The sequence below is a fragment of the Myodes glareolus genome, chromosome 6 (assembly GCF_982192425.1).
Source record: "Myodes glareolus chromosome 6, mMyoGla1.1, whole genome shotgun sequence".
Taxonomy (NCBI): Eukaryota; Metazoa; Chordata; class Mammalia; order Rodentia; family Cricetidae; genus Myodes; species Myodes glareolus.
Window position 1 is genome coordinate 25,210,576 of NC_142031.1, and position 24,587 is coordinate 25,235,162.

The 24,587-nt window shown below is 48.2% G+C and overlaps 2 protein-coding genes, 1 long non-coding RNA gene and 1 pseudogene across 3 annotated transcripts in view; 2 read left to right on the forward strand and 2 right to left on the reverse strand.

Annotated features, from left to right (window-relative positions):
* The window catches only part of LOC146894167 (uncharacterized), a 40,645-nt gene extending 34,239 nt beyond the window's left edge, over positions 1–6,406 (reverse strand). The window contains exons 1-4 of the mRNA XM_087907544.1: positions 6,091–6,406; positions 5,744–5,825; positions 4,880–5,671; positions 4,335–4,422 (exon numbers count right to left, since the gene is read on the reverse strand). Of these exons, the coding sequence (XP_087763670.1) occupies positions 4,335–4,422; positions 4,880–5,671; positions 5,744–5,825; positions 6,091–6,406 (1,278 nt within the window). The remainder of the gene's footprint in view (positions 1–4,334; positions 4,423–4,879; positions 5,672–5,743; positions 5,826–6,090) is intronic.
* LOC125388424 (large ribosomal subunit protein uL11 pseudogene) lies at positions 716–1,258 on the forward strand (annotated as a pseudogene).
* Pcbp1 (poly(rC) binding protein 1) lies at positions 6,145–7,824 on the forward strand. Its single transcript, XM_048416564.2, has one exon. It carries the CDS (start codon positions 6,405–6,407, stop codon positions 7,473–7,475), a length of 1,071 nt encoding a protein of 356 aa, XP_048272521.1. The 5' UTR covers positions 6,145–6,404; the 3' UTR covers positions 7,476–7,824.
* A 5,036-nt stretch (positions 7,825–12,860) lies between these two features.
* LOC148121685 (uncharacterized) lies at positions 12,861–23,584 on the reverse strand. The gene is made up of 3 exons (XR_015737971.1): positions 23,293–23,584; positions 16,463–16,550; positions 12,861–13,522 (listed from the first exon to the last, which is right to left on the reverse strand). It is a non-coding gene; the product is annotated as an uncharacterized LOC148121685 (long non-coding RNA).
* Positions 23,585–24,587: the final 1,003 nt, after the last annotated feature.

The following is a 24,587-nucleotide window of genomic DNA, read 5'->3' on the forward strand; positions in this document are numbered from 1 at the left end:
AATGGCAAGGTTGTCTGAGATAAAGAATGTAAAATCACTGTGAAAGGGTTTATGTAGCATGTCAACATAAGCTAAGAGGAAATAAAAATCATCCCTCTGAATGGAGCATAAATCCTGTGGTTCAACTTACAAAGTCTAGGCCTGACTCATTTTCCCAGACTTCTTAAGCCCCTTAACCAACCTGTGGTCACTTGAATTCAAGAATCATGAATGAAATATAGGGGACTATCCAGTCCACTGTTCCATTATCTCAGTAGCTTCATGGGCAGCTATCCAGAACATGGAGTTGGGTACAAGGGGAAAAAAGAATTTGCTCAATGTGAGGTAAAAATTCTCCCCTTACCCAAAAGAATAAACAAGCAAGGTCATCAAATAGTACCATACCAGGACAAAAATGAGAAAAGTGCTTAGAGATTAGTTGGCCTTTTGTTTTATAAATGGGAACACTTAGGCCCAAACAGCTGGGTTATACCAGTCTCAAAGTAAGTCCCAGTGGTAGGACACATATCTGGGGAATCAAGGGTCTCTTCTGACCTCATCAGGCACTTCACACAGGGTGCACTTACATACATGTATGCAAAAACACTCACACATTAAATAAAAATACTAAAAATATCTCTTTTCAAAAGAAGATAAAATCACTTTTCGGCTTTTGGCTCAAAGGAGACAATGGTGCAACTTTCTTCAGTCATCCTGAATCTGGGTTCATCCGACACCAGCCGCCTCCACCATGCTGCCCAAGTTCAACCCCAACTAGATCAAAGTTCTGTACCTGAGGTGCACCAGAGGTGACGCTGGCCCACATCCACCTTGGCCCCCAAGATCAGGCCCCCTGGGTCTGTTTCTGAAAAAGGTTGGTGATGATATTGCCAAGGCAACTGGTAACTGGAAAGTCCTGAGGATTACAGTGAAAGTGACCATCCAGAACAGACAGGCCCAGACTGAGGTGGTGCCCTCTGCCTCTGCCCTGATCATCAAAGCCCATAAGGAACCACCAAGAGACAGGAAGAAGCAGGAGAACATTAAACACAGTAGAAATACTACTTTCGATGAGATCATCAACATTGCCCAGCAGATGCGACACAGGTCTTTAGCTAGAGAACTTTCTGAAACTATTAAAGAGATCCTGGGTACTGCACAGTCTGTGGGCTGCAATGTGGACGGCCACTACCCTCATGACATCACTGATGACATCAACAGTGGTGCTGTAGAAAGCCCAGCTAGCTAAGAAGCAATAAGAGAAAATATTTCAATAAAAGACCATCTAAAATTTAAAAGAAAAAAAAAGATGAAATCAGCTTGACAGTGGTGGCACATGCCTTTAATCCCAGCACTTGGGAGGCAGATACAGGAGGATCACTGAGTTCAAGGCCAGTCTGGTCTACAGAGCTAGTGCCAGGACAGCTAAGGTTATACAGAGAAACCCTGTCTCAAAAAAACAAAAGCAAACAAACCAAAAATAAAGGAAATGAAATATTCCCTGATTTTTATACACACACACAATTAATATATAATTAATATAAAATACATACAAATATATAATTTAAAAATTTAACCAAAAAAAAAACAAAAAAACAAAAAACAAAAAACAAATCTGGCTTTTCTTCCTGAGTCTACCTATTTTAAGCCTTTTTTGTCTCAGTGGTCTTTATATATATTGGTTTTGTTTTTTTCAAGACAAGGTTCTCTGTGTAGCCCTGACTGTCCTAGAACTTGCTCTATTTACCAGGATGGCCTCGAACTCAGATCCATCTGCCTCTGCCTCCCCGGGGCTGGAACTAAAGGCATGTACTACCACCATCTGGCTCTTTTTATATGTCCATGGATATTTTCGTCTGAATGTATGTCTGTATGTCACTTGCATGCCTGATTCCTCCAGATGCCAGAAGAGGGCATCAGGTCCCCTAGAATTAGAGCTAACAAATAATTGTGAGACACTATGTGGGTTCTGAGAATTGAACACAGGTACCCTGGAAGAGGTAGGTACCTGGAAGAGGTAAGTACCCTGGGAAATGTACTTTTTTTTTTTCCTTAAATGTGTAGTCCAGGTTGACCTCGAACTCCAGATCCACCTGCCTCTGCCTCCTTCAGCAAATCCTACCAGCCTGTGCCACCAGAACTGGCGGAAGATGTACTCTTAACTGCTAAGCCATGTCTCCAGCCTGAGCTAATAGCTTTAAGTTTGGCAAATTCAGAACCACAATTTTCTGAATTAGGACACTCCCTCATTATATTTAATTTCATCCTTTTGTTTCCTGATTTTGCATTTTGTTTGCTGGTTGTCCTGGAACTCACTATGTAAGCCAGGCAGGCCTCAAACTCACAGAGATCCTCCTGCCTCTGGCTCCAGAGTGCTGAATTAAAGATGTAAACCACCAAGCCTGACTTTTTTAAATATTTATTTATTTATTATGTATACAGTATTCTGTCTGCTTGTATGCCTACAGGCCAGAAGAGGGCACCAGACATCATTACAGATGGTTGTGAGCCACCATGTGGTTGCTGGAAATTGAACTCTGGACCTTTGGAAGGGCAGGCAATGCTCTTAATCACTAAGCCATCTCTCCAGCCCCCTTGCCTGACTTTTTAATATTTATTAATATTCTAAATTCCTTAATCTACTCAGTCACCATGCAAGAAGAGACAGCCAGCAAAATCCACACGTAGTTTAGGGGTTCAACATATAGCTTCTGAACTCAAACGGCCTAGACTCTAGTCCTTTACCTGTATAAAATGGAAATATCACCACTCATATCAAGTTCTGTGAGAGTTAAACATGTGCATCTGTTATAGCCTACTTACAGGCTCTTAATTACTTTAGTTTTAATGGCTTCTCTTTTCTTTGACTATAAAGAAACGAGCAGACATTTCCAGAGTATATTCCAAACAGGAATGCTATTTTCTAATAGTTTTGTTATATATGTGTGTACATGTGAGTCACGTAAATTTATTTTCAGTGCTTTCCTTTTTTAAAATGTGAGAAGCACTGACTAAAGTACCCAATAATGCTCATACCAGTGCCTAGCACACATTCCATGGTGTCTGTTATTGTCACTGCCGATGTTGTGTACCTATTAAAGCTGTGTTTGCAGAGCTATGTAAACTAACATTAATTTGGAACGTCTGACACACCATCTCAATGGAAAGGTCTTCTCTTCCTGAAGCCCGCACAGTTTAAGGCACTTAGGTACATGTTTGCTGCTTGGCCCACTACCAATCACATTGAAGAGTCCACAGATTATGACTTATCTAACACTCTCCCACACTGTCAATATTTGCAGAAAATAGAGGCTTGGAGCCAGGTAAAATAGTTTATTTTCTCTGCTAAGGTACTGGGATGGGGACGCCAGAAAACCACCACATGAATAACTGAAACATACAGAACTGCTTGCTCCCCTGGAGCCAGGTAGATGAAACTGCCACAGATGAGGCCAGACTAACCTTGACCTGTGGGCAAAACTGAATCACTTCCACTCCGGGTCCTTACCCAGAGGTTTCTTAAAATAGTATTTGAGCCTAAACAAGTGTCACCTGCACCAGGAAACTCTGGAAGATGCTAAACATACAACAGGAATCAGCTATACAGCAATTGGTTATCTGAGTGGCTCCTTTAAAAATGACAAGCTCAGCCAAGCGGTGGTGACATGTGCCTTTAATTCCAGCATTTGGGAGGCAGAGGCAGGCAAATCTCTGCGAGTTCAAGGCCAACCTGGTCTACAGAGCATCTAGGGCTACACAGAGAAACTCTGTCTTCAAAAACAAACAAAATAAATAAATAATAAGTAAAAATTAAAAAATGAGAAACTCGCCGGTGGTAGTTGCACTGGCCTTTAATCCCAGCCCTCCCAGTTAGAGGCAGGTGGACCTCTGAGTTCAATCAAGGTCAGACTGGTCTACAGAGTCGAGTTCCAGGACAGTAAGGAACTGCCTGAAAAATACAAAACAAAACAAAACAAAAAGCTCATCTAATGCACTGAAAACAGCACTTAAATAAATGCTTTTTCTTTTTGAAATTGTGTCTTGCTATATAGCCCTGCCTGGCCTCAACGCTCAGAAACTCACCTGTTCCTGCCTCCCCAGGGCTAGGTTAAAGGTGTTTGTTATCACGTCCTGCAACATTTAAATTCTATAATCCTGCCAGTGGTGGTGTATGGCTAAAATTCCAGTATTTGAGAGGCTGAAACAGGAGGATACATAGTGACTTTGCACTGAAAAACACAAGGGCTGGGAATGTGACTTAGACAGAGTTTAACTAAAAAACGTTCTGATCTCCAGCTGTGCAAAATTAAATTCTAAAACTCTGAATTAAATAAAAATCTGCAAAAGGTGCTCACCGGTAAGAAAATCAGAAGACTATGGAGTCCATTCGCCACACAGAGTGACCTTGAATCAGTCACTTCATCCCTTTGGGTTTGTCTTACTCTGTTGGGGAAAAAGAGAGAGAAAAATAAATACCCATTTCCTGTCAGGGTACTGTGATTTAAAAAAAAAGTTACAGTGAAATGTTTAGAATGAAATTAAAATCTGGCAAATCCACAAACACCATCGGTTCCTCTTGGCTATAAAAGTGGACATAACTGTGAAGCGGGTCACAGTTGAATAGTGACAGTTGAATAGTGAGACACAAGCATCTAATGGCTTCTTCGCTATAAAATCTTTAATCAGTTAACACCACAACCTGTACAGGTCTAGAAAAACAGGTTTCTAGATGCTTGGGTACTTGGCTAGGTACTGCACTCGCGCGCTCGCGTGCGCGCACACACACGTGCACACACACACTTGCCATTACTCAAAAATAAAAAAAGTGTTAGGCCTGCATTTTACTAATTCGCGTGCCAAACGAAAAGTGGAGAACACAAGTTTCTGCCAACAAACTTACAAGCGGCCTTCCATTTCATCCTGAAGGCACTGGGGAAGGACTGAGAACTCGCACATTCTAGAGTTTTCGTACCCACCCCAATTTCTCGCTGGCGACACGTGTCGCCATTTTGTTGGGAAACATGGCTGCCAGCCCTCCCCGCCGTGGGGAGACAAGGGGGAGGAGGAGAGCAAGGTTAGCCCTTTCTCCGAGGTGTCAGACACGTTCACGTTCACACGACCGCCTCTTGTCCGGCTAGGCCGGTGGAACAGAAAAAGGCAAAGAACCCATAACGGGCTCTCCTGCGTCCCGATGGCCATTTCCTGGCGTGAGGAACGCGGGCGGGAAGCCCTTCCAAAATGGCGGCCGCGCCGAGGGCTGGGCGCCTCCGGAGAGCGCGGCCCGGGAGGCCAAGCTAGCGAGCGCGGCATTGCGGGGCCGGGCCGGTCGCCGTTCAATGAGTGTGTCTGCTCTAATGTCTGACGAGGCTGCCGCGGGAGACGCCAACCCGAGGGCAGGAGGTGGGGCTCCCGGGGCTTCACGGCCACGGGCCAACAAAACGCAAACAAAGCATTATGTAAAGGGCCGCCATTCTTCCGGCGGCCCGCGTTCCTGCCCCGTCCCCGCGCCGCCCGGGCGCCGCACGCCGGGCTGGGGGAGTCGTAGGTCGCCCTGCGCACCGGACGCGGCCGCCGGACCGAGGCCAGGGTGGGGGAGGGGACGAGGCGCCCGGACGCCGGGGACGAAGGGGCCCCACGTGCCCACCCGAGCGCGTGCACGCCCGCCCTCCCGCCCGGCCGCGCCTCGCCACCCCTCCCCCCCGGAAGACGCCGCGGGCCTCGTCCGCCCCCCCACGCTCCCGCGCATGCGCCCTGGCCGCCTCACGCGCACGTTTTAAACCCGCGGGGTCCCCCGCGACCGCCTGCAGTGGCCCGCGCCGCTGCCTGTATCGCGGCGCGTTCGATCCCTTCGGCGGGAAGGGAAAACGATCGCTTTCTCCGTCATAAAACAGTTATTTTCCCCCGTCCCCTGCCGGTGCCTCTCGAGTTAGTAAAACACGTGTTCCCTCGCCACCCCTACGGCTTCCCAGGCTGGCCCGCGCCGTGCGTTTCCTCCCCTCCAGCGGGGCCACAGTTACTTTTCTCAAGGACCGCGCGCGCGCTGGCGCAGTCTTGTGACCTAAAAAGGCCGGTCCTCTTTTTTTTTTTCTAGGGGTCCTGCGCGGCAAGCACTTCCGGGGTCAGAGGGTACGCGGGGTTGAAAGCGGGCTTCCCGCCCCGCCCAGACCGCCGAGGCTGCCGCCGGAGTCGCCACCGCCGCGCCCTCGCCCACCCGCCCGTCCGCCGCTCCCGGCCCCGCTCGCCCCCGCCGCTGCCGCCGCTCGCCTTGCGACGCCGCCGCGGCCTCCCTCCCGCGCCCGCCCGCTCCCGCGGCCCCCCGCTCGCCTCGCGCCGGCAGTTCGGGCCTACTCCTCCCCTCCCCCGCCAGCCGCCCAGGACTTGACCACGTAACGAGCCCAACTCCCGAACGCCGCCCGCCGCTCGCCATGGACGCCGGTGTGACTGAAAGTGGACTCAACGTGACTCTCACCATTCGGCTGCTGATGCACGGAAAGGAAGTAGGCAGCATCATCGGGAAGAAAGGGGAGTCGGTGAAGAGGATCCGCGAGGAGAGCGGCGCGCGGATCAACATCTCGGAGGGGAACTGCCCGGAGAGAATCATCACTCTGACCGGGCCCACCAATGCCATCTTTAAGGCCTTCGCCATGATCATCGACAAGCTGGAGGAAGATATCAACAGCTCCATGACCAACAGTACGGCGGCCAGCAGGCCCCCGGTCACCCTTCGGCTGGTGGTGCCCGCCACCCAGTGCGGCTCCCTGATCGGCAAGGGCGGCTGCAAGATCAAGGAGATCCGCGAGAGCACGGGGGCCCAGGTCCAGGTGGCGGGGGATATGCTGCCCAACTCGACCGAGCGGGCCATCACGATCGCCGGCGTGCCGCAGTCGGTCACCGAGTGTGTCAAGCAGATCTGCCTGGTCATGCTGGAGACGCTCTCCCAGTCTCCGCAAGGGAGAGTCATGACCATCCCGTACCAGCCCATGCCGGCCAGCTCGCCAGTCATCTGCGCGGGCGGCCAAGATCGCTGCAGCGACGCGGCCGGCTACCCCCACGCCACCCACGACCTGGAGGGACCACCTCTAGACGCCTACTCGATTCAAGGACAACACACCATTTCTCCGCTCGATCTGGCCAAGCTGAACCAGGTGGCAAGACAACAGTCTCACTTTGCCATGATGCACGGCGGGACGGGATTCGCCGGAATTGACTCCAGCTCTCCAGAGGTGAAAGGCTATTGGGCAAGTTTGGATGCATCTACTCAAACCACCCATGAACTCACCATTCCAAATAACTTAATCGGCTGCATAATCGGGCGTCAAGGCGCCAACATCAATGAGATCCGCCAGATGTCCGGGGCCCAGATCAAAATTGCCAACCCAGTGGAAGGCTCTTCTGGAAGGCAGGTCACTATTACTGGCTCGGCTGCCAGCATTAGCCTGGCCCAGTATCTAATCAATGCCAGGCTTTCCTCTGAGAAGGGCATGGGGTGCAGCTAGAACAGTGTAGGTTCGCTTGTAACCCCCTTCTGCTGTTTTCCCATGATCCAACTGTGTAATTTCTGGTCAGTGATTCCAGGTTTTAAATAATTTGTAAGTGTTCAGTTTCTACACTTTATCATCCGCTAAGAATTTAAAAGGAAATCACATTCTCTGTTCAGCTGTTAATGCTGGGATGCATATTTAGTTTTATAAGCTTTTCCCTGTTTTTAGTTTTGTTTGGGTTTTTTGGCTCATGGATTTTATTTCTGTTTGTCGGTAAGAAATGTAAGAGTGGAATGTTAATAAATTTCAGTTTAGTTCTGTAATGTCAAGAATTTAAGAATTAAAAAAATGGATTGGTTAAAAATGCTTCGTATTTGAAAAAGCTGGGAATTACTATCTTACTCTTTTGTTGGTGCTTTTTTTTTTCCCCCTTCCCTTTTAAGTGTAGGGTGCATGGAGGCCGGAGGGAGAAGGGTGGGCCACGCTTGTTTTAGTTCTTTGAAACCTTTCCCTGCCTTATTGGTAAGATTACATTCCCTCCGCTCCAACAAAGGAATGGCAGGTTGGGCCTGCTTTGGGATGTTTACAAAGGGGGTCTCTTCCTGCGAGTGACGGCTCCAACTAGTCCAGAGAGGCCTCTGCCCATTTCTCTGGTAGAAAATACCAGGGTTTTCTTGGGTGGAAGAATTGCCCATTCAGTAGGACAGGATGAATGAAGAGCATCCTGACCGTCCAGCCCGTGCTTCTCCTAACCCCATCTGGCGGGGAAAACTTAGCCAGAACAATAAAATATTCTGGGGGCGGGTTGTGGGGGACAGGAGCTAGAAGGAAGGGGAAACACAAGGGTGGGAAGGAGGGCCCCAGCTGCAGGGGGATTGGAGCGTCTTGGGTGAGCCTGGGCTGACACCAACAGAAGGACCACGTGGGGAGCATGCACCTGTGGCAAGTAGCCTGTCAGAATGTTACACCTGTCAAGTGAGGCGGCCAGAAACAAAAGGGCATTTTCTCTGATTTTCCTCAGCTGTGTGCAATGTTTAGCTAATTATTGCAGGACATAATCCTGCCTAAGTGGGACAGTCCTCCCAGGAATGTAGAACAATCCAGTGAGTTAAAAATGCAGATTCCTGAGTCCCACTACACACTGGCCAGAAAACTCCATCTTTAATGCCCATTAAGAGATCTGTGAGAATTTATCTTCAGATTGAGAACAGCTGTGGCAAAGGCCTAATACCAAAGCCCCTGTCAGCTGAGTCTAGGCTGGAACCAGAGCTAAAGAAAAAGTGTCTCCTAGCCACAGGCAACGGAGACAATAGACAATGAAGGTGCCCAAGTGGGCAGCTCAAGTCCAGGCAAAGAAACCATGTGGGAAGGGGTTATCCACAATAAACATTTGTTGACGCTGGGCAGGATAGGCATGGTACAGGCCTTTTCAGTCCCTGGAGTTCCGTGCTGTGCAGGCTGCTGAGAGGAAAGCTCAGGTTAGAGAACAGACTCGTCTGCCGCTTGTTGCCTGGAGCAAAGCCCTGCGAGCTGAAGGTGTTGGAAGAACACACTCCCTGTGCTTGGGCCACAATAAACCTGACGGCAGATGGCCTATGTCTGAGAGTAGGAACTGACTGGAATACAGTGGCAGAGAAGGCAGGGACAAAATAATGCATCCTAGCCAGCTGGGTGCATAACTTTCATTCCAGTACTCGGGAGGCAGAGGAAAGTAGAACTTTTGAGTTTTAGGTTTTAGCTGGCCAGGGCTTCCTAGAGATGTCCTGTCTCAGAAAAAGAAAAAAAAAATCAAATGCCTGGTGGTGGTGGAATATGCCTTTAATTCCAGTACTCAAGTTTGAGGCCAGCCTGGACTAGAAAAGTTGGTGGTGGTAGCACGGGCCTTTAATCCCGGCACTTGGGAGGCAGAGGCAAGTGGGTCTCTTGAGTTCGAGGCCAGCCTGGACTACAGAGTGAGTGCCAGGACAGGCTCCAAACCTACACAGAGAAACCCTATCTCAAAAAAAAAAAAAGAAAAGCCAGAAAAAGGGGGGGGGAGAGAATAATGTGTACTAAATTTAACTGAGTGACCAGGAGGGCTATGGGGCCAGGGAGGACCTAGTAGAGTATTTTCTGGAAACAGCACTAAGAGCAAGTGGACAACAAACTTGAGTCTTCAGACAAGCCGGTGGAGTCCCTGAAGGAGGTAGATGGCTCAGATGTACTGTGGGAAAGCACTTGAACTTTCTTAGCCCTCCTCCCCGACACGCCCAGTAATTTTAAGGTACTTTGGGCAGCAAAGCGTAGGATGGCTCCCACCTTGAAGAAATGAAAGGCAGGAGCAGCCACTGCAAAGTCTTCTAGCCAAGGAGGTCCAAATACAGGCTGAGATGTGACAAGCAGACTACACACTGGGGAGGCTGGAGACAGACATAAGAACAGTGTATCCTGGGCAGGGCATGGTGACAGATTTGTAAACAGGCAGAAATACTCCACCAGTAACTAGAAATGAAGTTACAGCTACATGTCAGCAAGTAAACATGGACCAAAAGCTAAGTGGTGGGGAGGTGTCGTTTTGATGATGAGGGACTCAGTCTTCGGTACTGGTGTCTCGGCACCTGTCAGTCACGGCCTGACACAGCAGGGCCTCAAAAGTAGTTTAGTGATAGAACAACTGTCTGGTATGCACAGAGCCCTGTGTTCAGTTCAATCCCCAACACTGTACGAATAAATACTTTGAGAGAAACAGTTGAAACATCAGGATAGTTCACTAGACAGTGCCCTTGAGAAAAAAGAATGTTCCACGCTGATGGAGGAGTACTAATGCTGGAGACTAAAAAAAAAAAAAAAAAAAAAAAAAAAAAAAAAAAAAAAATGGATGTGGTGGCATAGGCAAGCCAAGCCCCCAGGAGGCTGAGAGCAGAAGCTCAGGAAGCTCACAGGTTTAGAGACCAAACTACATACTGAGAGCCCCATCTCAAAAACCCCCGCAGAGAGCCAGGCACTCAAGAGACCGAAGCAGGCCCAGCTCTGAGTTCAAGGTCAATCAGCCAGGTCTACAAATTAATTAAGTTCCCAGGCCAGCAAGAACCTGTCTCTAAAGAAAAGAAACTCCCTTACCCTCCCTTCCCCTACCCCCTACAGAAAATTAAAGGTCCAGCATTTAGCCAGGTGTGATGGTTCTTGCCTTGAACCCAAGCACTCCAGTGGATGCGGGAGCACCTCAAGGTCATCTTCCGTCACAAACTGGGTTCAAAGTCAACTTGGGCTACAAAAGATCCTCTCTCAAAAAAAAGGGGGGGGGAGCTACAAGGCCCCACCCCTCCCTGAGGATTATTTAGGCAGTTTATGGCTGCTGGGGGAAGAGAAGGACATTTTATTCAGTGGTGTAGCCACTGGTAAAGTGCCCATGCTCCTATAAATACACCCTCAAAATGAAAGAGAAGACTGATGTAGCTGGGTTGGTGGAGCCCTTGCCGGCCTTGTGAGTGCCTGGACTCTATCCCCAGCACTAACAGAGCACACCTGCAATCCCAGCACTTGGACGATGGAGGCGAGAGAATCATGCTCACACATTTTGGGAATCCTGAGAGTTACCACTTGAGAGAGAAACTATTCCTGGTTTGCTAAAACAGAAAGCAAAGCCAGGCGTGGTGGTGTGGGATCCTAGTACTTGGGAAGCAGAGGCAGGTGGATCTCTAAGTTCGAGGCCAGCACAGTCTACAGAAGTAGTTCTAAGACAGCCAGGGCTACACAGAAAACTGGGGTGGGGGGGTTGAGGGTGGTGGGGCGGGGGAGAGGGAGGGAGAGGAGGGAGGGGAGGGGAGGGGAGGGGGGAGGAAGGGAGAGGAGAGGGGAGGGAGGGAAGGGGGAGGGAGAGGAGGGGAGGGGAGGGGAGGGGAGGAGAGGAGAGGAGAGGAGAGGAGAGGAGAGGCAGGCAAACACACACACTCACACAGAGAAGTTAAGAGATTGGGAGAAACTTCAGTTCCCACCACTGTAGAATAAAAAAGTAAACTGAGCCAGGCATGATTGCACATGCCCTTAATCCCAGCACTCAGATGACAGAGGCAGACTGATCTTTAAATTTGAAGCTGGCCTGGTCTGCATATGAAGTATAGGTCAACCAGGGTTAGATAGTAAGATCCATCTAAATAAATAAATATACTAAATTGTTGGGCTAGAGGGAAACTCAGTAAGTTGTTTGGTTTTGGTTTGGTTTTTACATGGAGTGCTGGGATTAAAGGCATGAACCATTGCATTCAGCAGCTGGTTAAATAAGAGCGCGTCCTGTTCTTCCAGACAACCTGAGCTTGGTTCCCAGCACCTCACCAGGCTGACAAACACCTCTAACTCCACTTTCTCTTCCTTGTCGGGCCTCAGCAGGCACCTGAACTGTACACTTGAAATCTTTCTTTTAAAAATTAAATCACCAGGCAGTGGTGGAGCACACCTTTAATCCCAACCCTCAGGAAGCCAAGGCAGGTGGATCTCAGTGAGTTCAAGGTCAGCCTGCTCTGCAAAGTGAGTTCCAGGAAAGCTAGGACTGTTACACAGATAACCCCTGTCTCGGAAAACCAAAACTAAATAAATAAAATCTCAATCTTAAGGGTTATTTTTGTCACACACCCTGCTGGCGCCCCCATCCCGTACCCCCCACCCTCCCCACCCCACCTCCTACCCTCCATCCCCCACCTTCCCCCCACACACTATCATTTGTTGTTGTTGTTGTTTTTCGAGAAAGGGTTTCTCTGTGTAACAGTCCTGACTGTCCTGGAGCCAACCCACTCTGTAGACCAGGCTGACCTCGAACTCACTGAGACCCACCTGCCTCTGCCTCCCAGGAATGCGACAATTAATGGCATGCACCACCACTGCCCGGCCCATGTACTATCATTTTTATGACCAAAATAACTTGGGGCACACATTTCAAAATGTGCATGCTTGAAGAACAAAGATTTAGAACAGTGAGGAGCATCAGGAGAAGCAGGCCTGGGAGCTGAAGGAGCCCAGGCAGAGAGAAGGCCACTCAGATTCTCACAGTAGAAAGCATGGGAGTGATAGGGAATGTAAACAGCACCAGGGGAAAGATGAGGGTGTTTCTGTGAGGCCTCACTGTGTAGCTAGGTTGGCCTTGAGTTGTGACCCTAAGCCTGCAAAGTCCAAGGGCTGGAATTCTAGGAATGAATGATGAATGGCCACACCTGTCTGGTATTTACACACACACACACACACACACACACACACACACACACACACACACACACATGGTTTTAAGCCTGGGATGGGTTTAGTGGTTTACCCCTTTAATCCCAACACTGGGGAAGCAAAGGCAGGCAGATCTCTAAATTCAAGGCCAGCCTGGTCTACACAACAAGCTCTTGACTAGCCAGGATCCCAGAGTCAGACTCAGATGGAAAAGAAGTTTATTTAGCCAGGTGGTGGTGGCACACGCCTTTAATCCCAGCACTCAGGAAGCAAAGGCAGGTGAATCTCTGTGAGTTTGAGGTCAGCCTAGTCTACAAGAGTTAGTTCCAGGACAGGCTTTAAAGCTACAGAGAAACTAAAAAAAAAAAAAAAAAAGTGTATTTATTAAAAAGGCTTCTATCATTTACCTTTTCTTTTGATGAACCAGGGTTTTTCCATATAGCCTTGTCTGTCCTGGAACCAGCTCTGTAGACCCTACTGACCTGGAATTCACGGAGATCCACCTGTCTCTGCCTTCTGAATGCTGGGATTAAAGATGTGTGCCACCCGTGTGCTTTTGCTTTTGTGTTTAACCATTTTAATTTTCTTTAAAAATCTCAATTTGTGTGTGTGTGTGTGTGTGTGAGAGAGAGAGAGAGAGAGAGAGAGAGGGGGGGGGGGGGGAGAGAGAGATCAGATGGGCATTAGATCCCCCGCAGCTGGAGTTACAGGCAGCTGTGAGTTGCCGGATGTGGGTGCTGGTGATCAAACTCGGGTCCCTGCAGGAACAGCCCTGCTCTTCACTGCTGAGTCACCTCTCCAGCCTGCACTGTTTCTGATTCCAGCCATCAGCTGTTAGGCCACAGCCACTCGGCAGAGGAGCCCGCAAAGGTTGCCTGGACAGATGGACAGACAGCCTTAGGAGCTGTACCGTGGACCACGAGGGCCATCTCCCTCCAGACCACAGTCCCCTCTCTCACCTGGCCTGTTCCTCTGCACATTCACCCCTGGCTGTTCCTGCCACAAGGACAAGCTTTGCCATCCCCAGTCTGGACAGTGAGTCACCACCCTCAGGTCATCCCTAGAGCAGCCACTGACTCTCTGTGACCATTCCTCCTCCCCCCACCCCCAGCACTACGTGCTGATAGCTGAGACCTCTGAGTTGAAGCAGCTTCACCCCTGCTCTCGGCTCTCTGGAGCGCCACCCCACACCCTGTCTAGTGTCGTCTCTGTGCTTGCATCCCCCACGAGCAAGACGACAAGATGGCAGACAGAGGAGCAGGCTGTCGCAGAAAGCGTATTCGCCATTGAGTCTTCTGCTCACTTTGCTGACCACTAATAGGACTTTCTAAAAATCTTTTGTTTGTTTGGTGGGACAGGGTCTCATGTAGCCCAGGCTTGATGTGCAGGATAACCTAGATCTGACCCTCCATTTTCCACCTCCTCGTGCTGGGATTGCAGATGCTCACCACCACCTGTGATTTTCTGTGGGCCGGGGGAAGGGAACCTAGGGCTTCCTATGTGTTAGACAAGCACTCCACCAACCGAGTTACAACCCTAGTCCATATTTCCAAACACTGAAATCTGGTTATATCCTTCCCCTACTCAAAGTAAATCCCGTTTCTACCCACGCAAGAGAAAAGTCTATGGAGTCCAGCCTGGGCTAAGAAGAAAAGATCCCGCAACCTGTTTATGGTTGTTCCTTTCCAGCTTGCTGTCCAAGTGACAGTCACTGTGAGCCCTTCAGTCCTCCGTGTAGATCCCCTGTTACCCTGCTGGGCATCCTTGCACAGGGATGTGGCATTCCTGGCTGGGTGCTTTGTGCACGTCTGCCTGGGCTTCTAAGGCCCCTGACTCTGAACTTCCGGATGTGCAAGGACCTCTGGCTCTGGCTCCTGGCTCTGCTGAGGGATCCCAGGTCCAGTGGCTCTGGCAGCTGCTTACAAAGACCTTGGACAAGTTGCTCCAGCCTTCTAGGGCTCGGTCTTCCACGTTGGAAGACAGGGTGAGATAATATCCACCATTCTCTGGCTGCCTTGGAATATAATGCTGCCTTTGTGGCCCCCATCTCTGCTCTGCCTCCTGACACTGGGCCGCCTTCTGACATACAAGCCCTCTTTCTGTCAGCACCAGTGAGAAGAGTGGGAGAGAGCTGAGCTGGCACTGACCAGTTTCAGCTCGGTATTTGGCTGTTTTTTTTTAGAAAGAATCTCATGCATCCCAGGTGGACTCCAAACCACTATGTAGCTGAAAAATGATCTTAAACTCCTAATTCTCATACCTTCAGTTCCTTTTTTTTTTTTTTTTTTTTTTTGAGAAAGAGAGAGAGAGGGGGTCTCTCTATTACGTAGCTCTGACTGTCCTGGAAATGTAATAGTGTAGTTGGCCTACATGAGTTTCAGGTTGGCCTCAAACTCACAGAGATCCATCTGCCTCTGCCTCTCGAGTGCTGGGTTTAAAGCCATGTGCCAGTGCACCCGTTGCCTCCAGCTTCTGAGCACTGGATTGCAGGTGGGCACAACGATGCCCAGCCAGCTTGGCATTTGGTCAACTTCCTGGGTGTTTGGTTGAAGAGGAAAATGAAAGGAAATGTTTCCGGGGAGATTTGTTCTAATATTGTTGGATATTGTTGGTCACACTTGCTCACTTCAGAGGCCAATAGATGGGACAAAGAAGAGGGGACAGGCATCCTAGATAGAGCAGATTATCAGGAGAAGATTCAGCCAAGCCCCTCCTTTCCTTTCTCCTGTTCCCTGCCCCCGCAGGGAGGGTCCTGAGAAGTCTCTGCCTCCCTGGTGACCTCTTGGACCTTGTATCCAGTTCTTCCCAAGTGTTGAGATTATAGATGTGTGCTTCACCCAACTGAAGTTTTGATGCCATTTTACTGGTGAGAAAACTGAGCTCCCTCCTCCAGCCCTGAAGGAACCCATCCCAGGTCACAGTTATTGGATGCTGAGATGCAGAGAGACAGAGCCAAGCTGTGCTTCAAGTCAACTCTGCTGGACTCTCTTCAGGCTGCAAAAGCCACCTTTAGGCACACTGTCTTCTTTTGTTTTTAGTAACTTAAAAAAACAGGGTCTTACTATGTCGCCCAGGCTGCCCTTAAACCAATGAGTGATCCTCCTGTCTTAGCCTCCCAAGGGATGGGGTTCCAAACATGAACCACCATGTTTGACTGTCCTTAGTGACTTTTATTGTCCAATTTTCAATAAAATGAAAAAAAGAAAAGAAAAAAAGAAAGGCATGCCAGGAATGGCGGCTCACGCCTGTAATTCCAGCCCACATTCCAACACGTAAGAGGATGCGGTGCGTGACTATGAGTTCCGGGCCAGCCTGGACAGAAAGAACCCTTGTCAAACATTGGAGATGTGGAGCTGGCCAGGCAAGCATGAGGACCAGAGTTTAGAACCCACATAAAAGGGGCCCTGAGCCCCCTGTAACCGAAGTGCTGATTAAGGGGATGGAGACAGGAATTCCAGGGGTTCCTGGCCAGCCAGTCTAGCTATGTAGTAAACAGCAGGTTCAGGGAGAAAGCCTGTCTCAAAGAATAAGGTGGAGTCAGGCAGTGGTAGCCGCATAGAGTGAGTTCTAGGACAGGCTCCAAAACTACAAAGAGAAACCCTGTCTCGAAAAACAAAACAAAAAAATAAGGTGGAAAGGGCTAGAGAGACAGTAAACAAAGCACAGGCACTCATACCCCCAACCATAAAAATTTTTAAAAAGATAAATAAAGTAGATAAAAATCTCTAAATAATAAATAATTTTTAAAATGCTTTTTTTTTTTGTAATTTTTAAACAAGGTCTTCCTATGAAGCCCTGATTTTGCTGGAACTCACCATGTAGACCAGGCTGGTCTCAAACGCACAGAGATCCTCCTGCCTCTCTGCCTCCTGAGTGCTGGGACTAAAGGTGTGGTGCCACCACCTACATTTGGGAAGACAGGTGGTGGAGAGGGAACACATGAATGTTGGGTACATATGGAAAGCCCCCGCCCCCCGCTGCTGTGACTAAGGCCCCAACTACTTACTTTATACACAAGTATGCAATTATGTTTTTTCTTTTTCTCACATTGAGATCTTGATCCACCATAAAATCCATTTTATGTATTTGCCCCTTATTTGGTACCACCACCCATATTCACCATTTTATTAGTTTATTTCAAAATTTTTAAAAGATTTATTTATTTATTATGTAAGAAGATGGCATTGGATCTCATCATAGATGGTTGTGAGCCACCATGTGGCTGCTGGGAATTGAACTCAGAACCTCTGGAAGAGCAGCCAGTGCTCTTAACCTTTGAGCCACCTCTACAGCCCTAAATTTCTTTTTCTTTTCTTTTCTTTTTTTTTTTTTTTTTTTTTTGACAAAGGCAGGGTCTCACTATGTAGCCCTAAAATTCACTGTGGGCACAAGATTGACCTCAAACTTGAATCTTGTTTCTGCCTTCTGAGTTCTGGTATTAAAGGCATGTGCCACCGTGCCTATTTATGCCGTGTGTGTGTGTGTGTGTGTGTGTGTGTGTGTGTGTACATGTAACTGCAGGGCATTGGATAAGGCAGCTGTGAGCCAACTAAAGCGAGCACTGAGACTTGAACTTGCATCTTCTGCAAGAACAGCAGAACTTAACTGCTAAGTTATCTCTTTAGCCCCAGGATTTGTTTGTTTGTTCGTTCGTTTATTTTAGTGTGTATGTATCTATATGAATGTATGTGTTTCTGTGTGGGACGGGGGTGGAGGTGTGCCTGAGACCAGGAGGAATATAGAACCCCTTGGATCTGAACTGTATTTTACCCCTCACCTTAGAGTGTACTGTTTAGAGGGTTTTAGAGTATTCAAAACTGAAAGTCATTTCTGCTGTCTGGCAAGCCAGCCTCCCTGCAAGCTTCCCCCATCCCACCCCCTCTCCCTCCACTCTCTCTACCTTCCTTTTCTTGTCCCCTTTTACTCTCATTAACTAGCACTGCCCTCCAAACAGGAACCACCATCTTCAGAACACCAGCTATGACTGTTTGGAAAAGATCCACTGGGCCTGTCTTTTAGACCTTGTAGACTGTCGCGTCAGCTGTTGGCTCTCTTGAGACTCGAAGACAGTCACTCCTCTCAGACATTTGCACGAAGTTCTGCCCTAATTGGAGGTAGACTCCTCTGGGCTGAGAAGGTGCTAGAGTAGACAGGCTTGGAAAGAGTCAGAGAAAGGAGTTTCATCTTCAGCGGTGGGGACGCCATCATCCATGCTGAACACAGTGTGGTTGCTTCAGCGTCATTCATGCTCCTGCCTGTAACCTCTCACCCGTGCTCTGGACAGAAACCCAAAACCTCATTGGTGAAATCAAGGAAGACTTGTTCGTATCTCCCCCAATGAGAAAAGCTCTTATTTGTTTGTTTGTTTGTTTGTTTATATTTTTCAAGACAGGGTTTCTCTTTTTTTGCTTTGGTACCTGTCCTGGAACTCACTCTGTAGACAAGGTTGGCCTCAAACTCACAGAGATCCACCTGCCTCTCCTCCAGAGTGCTTCCTGAGTGCTGGGATTAAAGGTCACCACGACCCGGCTAGAAAAAAAAAATTCTTAGAAGTTTCCATCCTCTCCCTCCCCTTTCCCAGCTTCCCTGACTTCCAGCCCTGAGCCTGCTGTTTCTGAAAACACTCGTCTATTTCCTGTATCTAGGTATTTGCTGACTGAACGTTTCTCACCTACAGTATTGCAGACAGTGTACTTGGTGGTTGTTGTCTGACCCCTGTCATATAATGTATAATTTCAAGGTTTAGCCGCATTGTGGAAGGAACCAGGGCTCCTTGCCTTTTTGTGATACACAGATTCAGAACCAAATGCAGTCTGGCTACACAACATACAAGTCGTGGGGCCCTCACTCCATATATTTGTTCCTTTACCAGAACCCAGGCTGGCCTCAAACTTAACAATCCTCCTGCTTCACGCTGCTGAATTTGGGGTATTGTTCAAACTAGCCTCAGACTCACTAGATAGCCTTGGTCCCCTGATCCTTCCTTCTCCATGCTGGATTTACAAGTACACCTAACTAGACCCAACCGCAAAGGTCTAAATTTGGTTTATCTTGCCGCTGATCATGACATCTTCAAAAGCGTTTCCTCATTCAAGATGGTGAAAGTTTGCTTTCTTTTAGGAGTTTTATAGTGTGAGGCTGAGAAGATGGTTCACTCAGTAAATTCCTTGCTATGCAGGCATGAAGACCTGACTTTGGATCTCAAAAAAACCACCTAAAACCTGGGTGTGGCGATGCTTGTCTGTGACTACAGTGCTCAGGAATTGGGGGACATATGTCTCCATAGAGTTTACTGGTCAGCCAGTCTAGTCAGCCGTAAGCTGCCATGAAGGGACCCTATTTCAAAAAAATAATGTGGAGGGCCTGTGCCCTCTCCCAACCAAGTTTGTCCTCAGGGTTAAGGACATCAGTTAGGGGTTGATCTTGATCATAACTGGTACGGGGTTGAAGGTCACAGAAGCCATCTTTGTTTCTCACATTCATTTACTTCTCTACTTTACATTTAGCTTTGTGTGTGTGTGTGTGTGTGTGTGTGTGTGTGTGTGTAGCGGGAGGGGCCTCACGTGCACCATAGCACGCACGCACGTGGACGTCAGAGGACATCTTTTTGGGGCGTCAGCTCCCTCCTTCCACCGTGTGAATCCAGGAATTGAACTCATCCTCAGGCTGGATGGCAAGCACCGTCAGCTGCTGTGCTGTCCCCTAGTCCCCTAACTTCCCGTTGTGTTTGTTTTATTTATTTGGACAGGGTCTCCTGCAGCCCAGGCTGGCCACGAACGCTCTATGTAGCATCACCTTGAACGTCTGCTCTCCTCTACCTGCCCAGTGCTGGTGTCACAGGCCTGGGTTCTACGTGCCTGGTCTATGCTGTGCACTACCACCGCCTGGCTTTTTTTTTTTTTTTAATGTGCATTGGTGTTTTACTTGTGTGTATGTCTGTGTGATAGTAGTAGGTCCCCTGGAACTGGAATTCCAGACAATTGTGAGCTGTCATGTGTCTGCTGGGAATTGAACCCGGGTCCTGGTATTTTACATCTTAATGCAGATGATATTTCAAGTCTTCAGTAGCCACATGGGCAAGCAGCTATTATGCTGGCTGTTCGTGGTTCATCCAAGTGTTCAGCATGACTTTCCTCAGATGAGAGTTCCCAGTAATCAGTGTGCCCCTGTGGCTGGCTGGGTGTGGTAGTGTGTGCCAGTAATCCCAGCACTCTGGAAACTGAAGAAGGAGGAAGTCAAGGCCAGCTTGAGCCAAAACTTTGTGTGGTAGAAAATACTGATGTTATTGCTGGTTTAATGACTTGCGCCTTTAATCTTATCATTCAGGAGGAAGAGGCAGGCAAAACTCTGTGAGTTCAAGGCCAGCATGGTCTACAAAATGAGTGCCAGGACAGGACACAGAGAAAGCCTGTCTCTAAAAATCAATATATGGTAATACAACCCCAGTGCTACTGATATGTGTGTGTGTGTATACATATATATGCATATATAGATATATACATATTTTTTAAAGTGCAGTGCTTGTTGGACTGGTTCTGTCGCCTGGCCCCTCCTCACAGCCTCACCTGAGTTTTGCTCAGCTCCAATCTCACCCCAGCCTGAGGCTATTTTTTAAAAAGTCACCTGTTGACACACCCAGCAACATACAGAAAAACCGCAATTGTATGGTGGCCTTGGCAGCACATGTTCTAAAGCATGAACCACTCAGAGGTGAACATAGTGTCTGCTCAAGAGAATCCGTGAAGTGTTTCATATTTTCTATAAACTGAAAAAAAGGAAGAAAGAAAGAAGGAAAGAAAAGTGAAACTGTATAATGAGCCTTTATTGTTGTTGTTTATGGGTGGGGGTTGGGGTAGGGGTGGGGAGTGGGGGTTGGGTGGTGGGAGGTGAGGAAGGTGGGGGTGTGTTAGGGTTTCTCTGTGGAGCCCTGCCTGTTCTGTAACTCCATTTGTAGACCAGTTTGACTTGGAACTCACAGAGATCGTTCTGTCTTAAGTGCTGGAATTAAAGGTGTCCACCACCACCGGCCGGCCATGACTGTTTTTTAAAAGGTCACATGTCATGTTGGACAAATGGCTCAGTGGTTAAGGCAGTTTGCTTCTCTACCAGAGGACCTGGGTTCAGTTTTTAACCGAGATTCACAACAATGCCTGTAACTCTAGCTCCAGGGGATCCAATGCCCTCTTCTGGCCTCCAAAGGGACCTAGGTACACACATACACACACACACACACACACACACACGCATGCATGCACACATATACACATACATGCACTATAATATTTTTTATAGTCACATGCTTAGCCTGTACTGTTTAGTTTAAGATTGGACTCCTACATTGCAGATGATGCCCTTGAACGCTTGGTCTTCCTGCTCCCACCTCCACAGTGCTAGAATTGCGTGTACCACCATATCAGGCTTTTTTTTTATAATTCATTTCTTTTTATTTTATGTGCATTTGTGTTCTGCCAGCATGTACATCTGTGTGAGGATGTCAGATCTCAGAGTCACAGACAGTCATGTGCTGCCATGTGGGTGCTGGGAACTGAACTGGGGTCCTCTGGACGGGTAGTCAGGGCTCTTAACTGCTGAGCCATCTCTCCAGCCCTGCTGCTTCTTCTTTTAATTGTGCCAGTAAAGAAAAAATATATTTTCTGTTTTAATTTTCTGAAAGTATTTAGTTGGTCCAAAAGGAGTCTGGCCCTGGGGCCGGAGGGGAAGTTTGGGGCAGATCTTCACTGGGCCCCCTCCTTCTGGGAGGGCGGGTATTGCCACTCCATGGCCCTCCCAGCCCAGCAGCGTGAGTCATACTGGCTCCACACTCAGGGCTACTTTAGTACAGTAGGCAACACATCTGCATTTGTGTACACACACACACACAGACACACACACATATACACACAGACATACATACCACATACACACACCATACACACACATACAGACATACACACCACAAACTTACATGCCACATACAGACACCACATACATACACAGATTTTTATACCACATAGTTACACTCCACACACACACACACACACACACACACACTTATATACCACACATACACCACAATTACACACAGAGAGAAGCTCACATACCACATACATACAGAGACTCACAAACCACACCACACCACACCACATACCCACAAAATCTGCCTGCCTCTGCCTCCTCAGTGCACAGAGGAAAGGCAGAGGTCTGCACCATGCCAAGCCCCACCCTGGTCGTCTTGTGGAATAGCTCTGTCTCCATACTCTGAGAGCGTCTCAGGAGCCCACGGCTCTCTAAGCACTCAGACATTCTGTCCCAGAGAAAAACGTCAGCACGTGCATGCTCACACACCACTTCAGTTCCAGAAATAAATCTTAAAAACAACAATCATGAAAATCCTTACAAAGAAAACCTTGCAGGTGTGGAGGCACATATCTGTAATCTCAGCTACGTAACAAATGCCAGGCAGCCTGGGCCACATTCATACTAAGCACAGAACCAAAGGAGAAAGAGAGAGCCAGGCAGCAATGCAATGGAAGGTTAGCATGGAGCTTCATTATTAGTATAGTGGTTCTGGGGTTGAATACAGGGCAGGCATTTGCAGTTCCTCAATAAGACAAAATCAACAATTAAAAAAAATTAAAATAATGGATTAGGAGTCAGCAAGATGGCGTGGCAAGCAAAGATGTTTGCCACATGCCTGGTGACCCAAGGTGGATCCCTGGAACCCACATACTAGAAGAGAACCAACTTCTACAGGCTGCCATCTGATCTCCACACCCACAGTGTGCCATCCAGAAGTGCACACACGAATATAAATAAGTCAAATATCCTCGGTGACATAGGCCGTTTGTTGCATTCTCAATAGAAATGGCTCAGGTATATGTAAGTTCTGCTTACCCTTCCGCGAATCAAGTGAGAGGTCATATGATGACCTGTGATGGCTTGTTTGTCTGTTTTAACCTGCCAACCTAGTAGGGAAAAATCTCCAGTGTGGTTAAGAATGTGAGAAATGAGTCAGGGCTACATAGAAAGGCCTTGTCTCAAAAACAAACAAACAAAAAGAATGTGGGAAATGAATCTAAAATGGAGAAAATGTTCCTGTAGAGAGGCCTAGTCACCTTACATGAAAAGCCACCGTCTGGGTGTGATGTGTGCGTGTTGGTATGCATGTAAAGACCAGAGGACAACTTTTGGGAGTCAGTTCTCTGCCTTGTCAAGACAGAGTCTTTCTTGTTTTTGCCACTGTGCCTTGTCCTCCTGGCTAGCTGGCCTGGGAGCCTCTGGGGGAGTTTCCTGTCTCTGTTTCCTTCTCAAGCAGGAGTGCCGGGATAAAAACAGTTCAGTATTACTCCTGACATTTTATATAGGCACCAGAGATTCGAACTCAGGTCCTCAGGCTTGCACGACAAGCCCCTTCACCTGACCACCCATCTTACCTGATTCTGTTATTTTGTGTTTGAAGGAGGGTCTATTGCAGCCCAAGCTAGCTTCCAACTTGCTGTTCTCTGAGAATGGCCTTCAACTCCTGACCCCCCCCCTTCATCCTCCCAGGTGTTAGATTAACACGCATAGGTTGGGCTACCGTGAACTCTGGGCCACGCCGTCCCAAGATCCTGAGTGCAGGGATTACAGACACAAGACTCCATACCTGCTGTTTGTTTTTGAGAAGGTCTCCCTCTGTAGCACTGGCTGGCATGGAACTTGTTATGTAGCTCAAACTGGCCGTGAACTCTGAGCAATCCACCTGCCTCTGCCTCCCAAGTGCTGAGATTACAGGTTAGAACCATCAAGACCTTGTACTGGTGTGGTAGAAGACCCTGACCGAAGAGTCTTTCAAAGGGTCCTGAAAGGACGGTAGTCAAGCGATAATTCTGTACGGTTGTGGTTAGCGAGAACATCCTGTCAAACTGTCAGCTCCCACTTTCTTTTTCTAAGATCATTTCTCGTCTACAGAAATAGGCCATAAGGATCAGGCTCTCTGTAACAAAGATTCAGTTTCTCAGATTCCCAAATCTGTTGCTGAAACTTTGGACGTAAGCCACTCTCACCCCAGTGTACAGAAAGAGACTGTGTCCTGCAAGGCTACAGTTTGTTGGCCTAAAGCCAGGATTGAGCTCATTGAGCCAGCCAAACCTCCAGCCTCTTGGCGTGGTGAGACCACCTCACACTCCCGTCACACACTAACACCAAACACCACCTTTGTCTCTTTGTTCAGTGTGAGCCCCTGCCTTCTCCCCAAGAACATGGGAGGTGTCATCAAAAATCACCTGTGTAATCCAGGCCTGGAGGGACACATCTGTAAACCTAGCATTTAGGAGGTGGAGGCAGGAGGATGGCAGAAAGGTCAAGGCAAGAATGGTACTACTGAATGAGACCCTGTTCCAAACAACAATCACACATCCACAGAAGTCATCTTCAAAGACGGACACGGTACTGTGCACACCTGTAATCCCAGTACTCAGAGATGGAGGCAACGGTAAAATCCTGCTTCCGAAAACAACAACAAAATCTCCATAAATCAGGCATGGTGGTGCACATTTGTGTGCCCAGCACTCTGGAGGCCGGGGCAGAAGGATAGGATTGCTAAGCTATCCTGAGAAACCTAGTATGACCTTGCTCAAGGGAAAATAAAAAGGACCATGAATGTACCTCAATGGCAGAGCACACATTAGACCCTGGAAGGAAGGCCCCAGGTTCAATCCCAACCATTACATAACAGATCAAGGTGATCTCACCTTTTTTCCTTTTTTTTCTTTTTCTTTCTTTTTGTTTTCTTTCTTTCTTTCTTTTTCTTTCTTTCTTTCTTTTTTTTTTTTGAGACAGGGTTTCTCTGTATAGCTTTGGAATCTGTCCTGGAACTCACTCTGTAGACCCAGCTGGTCTCGAACTCACAGAGATCTGCCTGCCTCTGCCTCCTGAGTGCTGGGATTAGCCAAAGAAGCC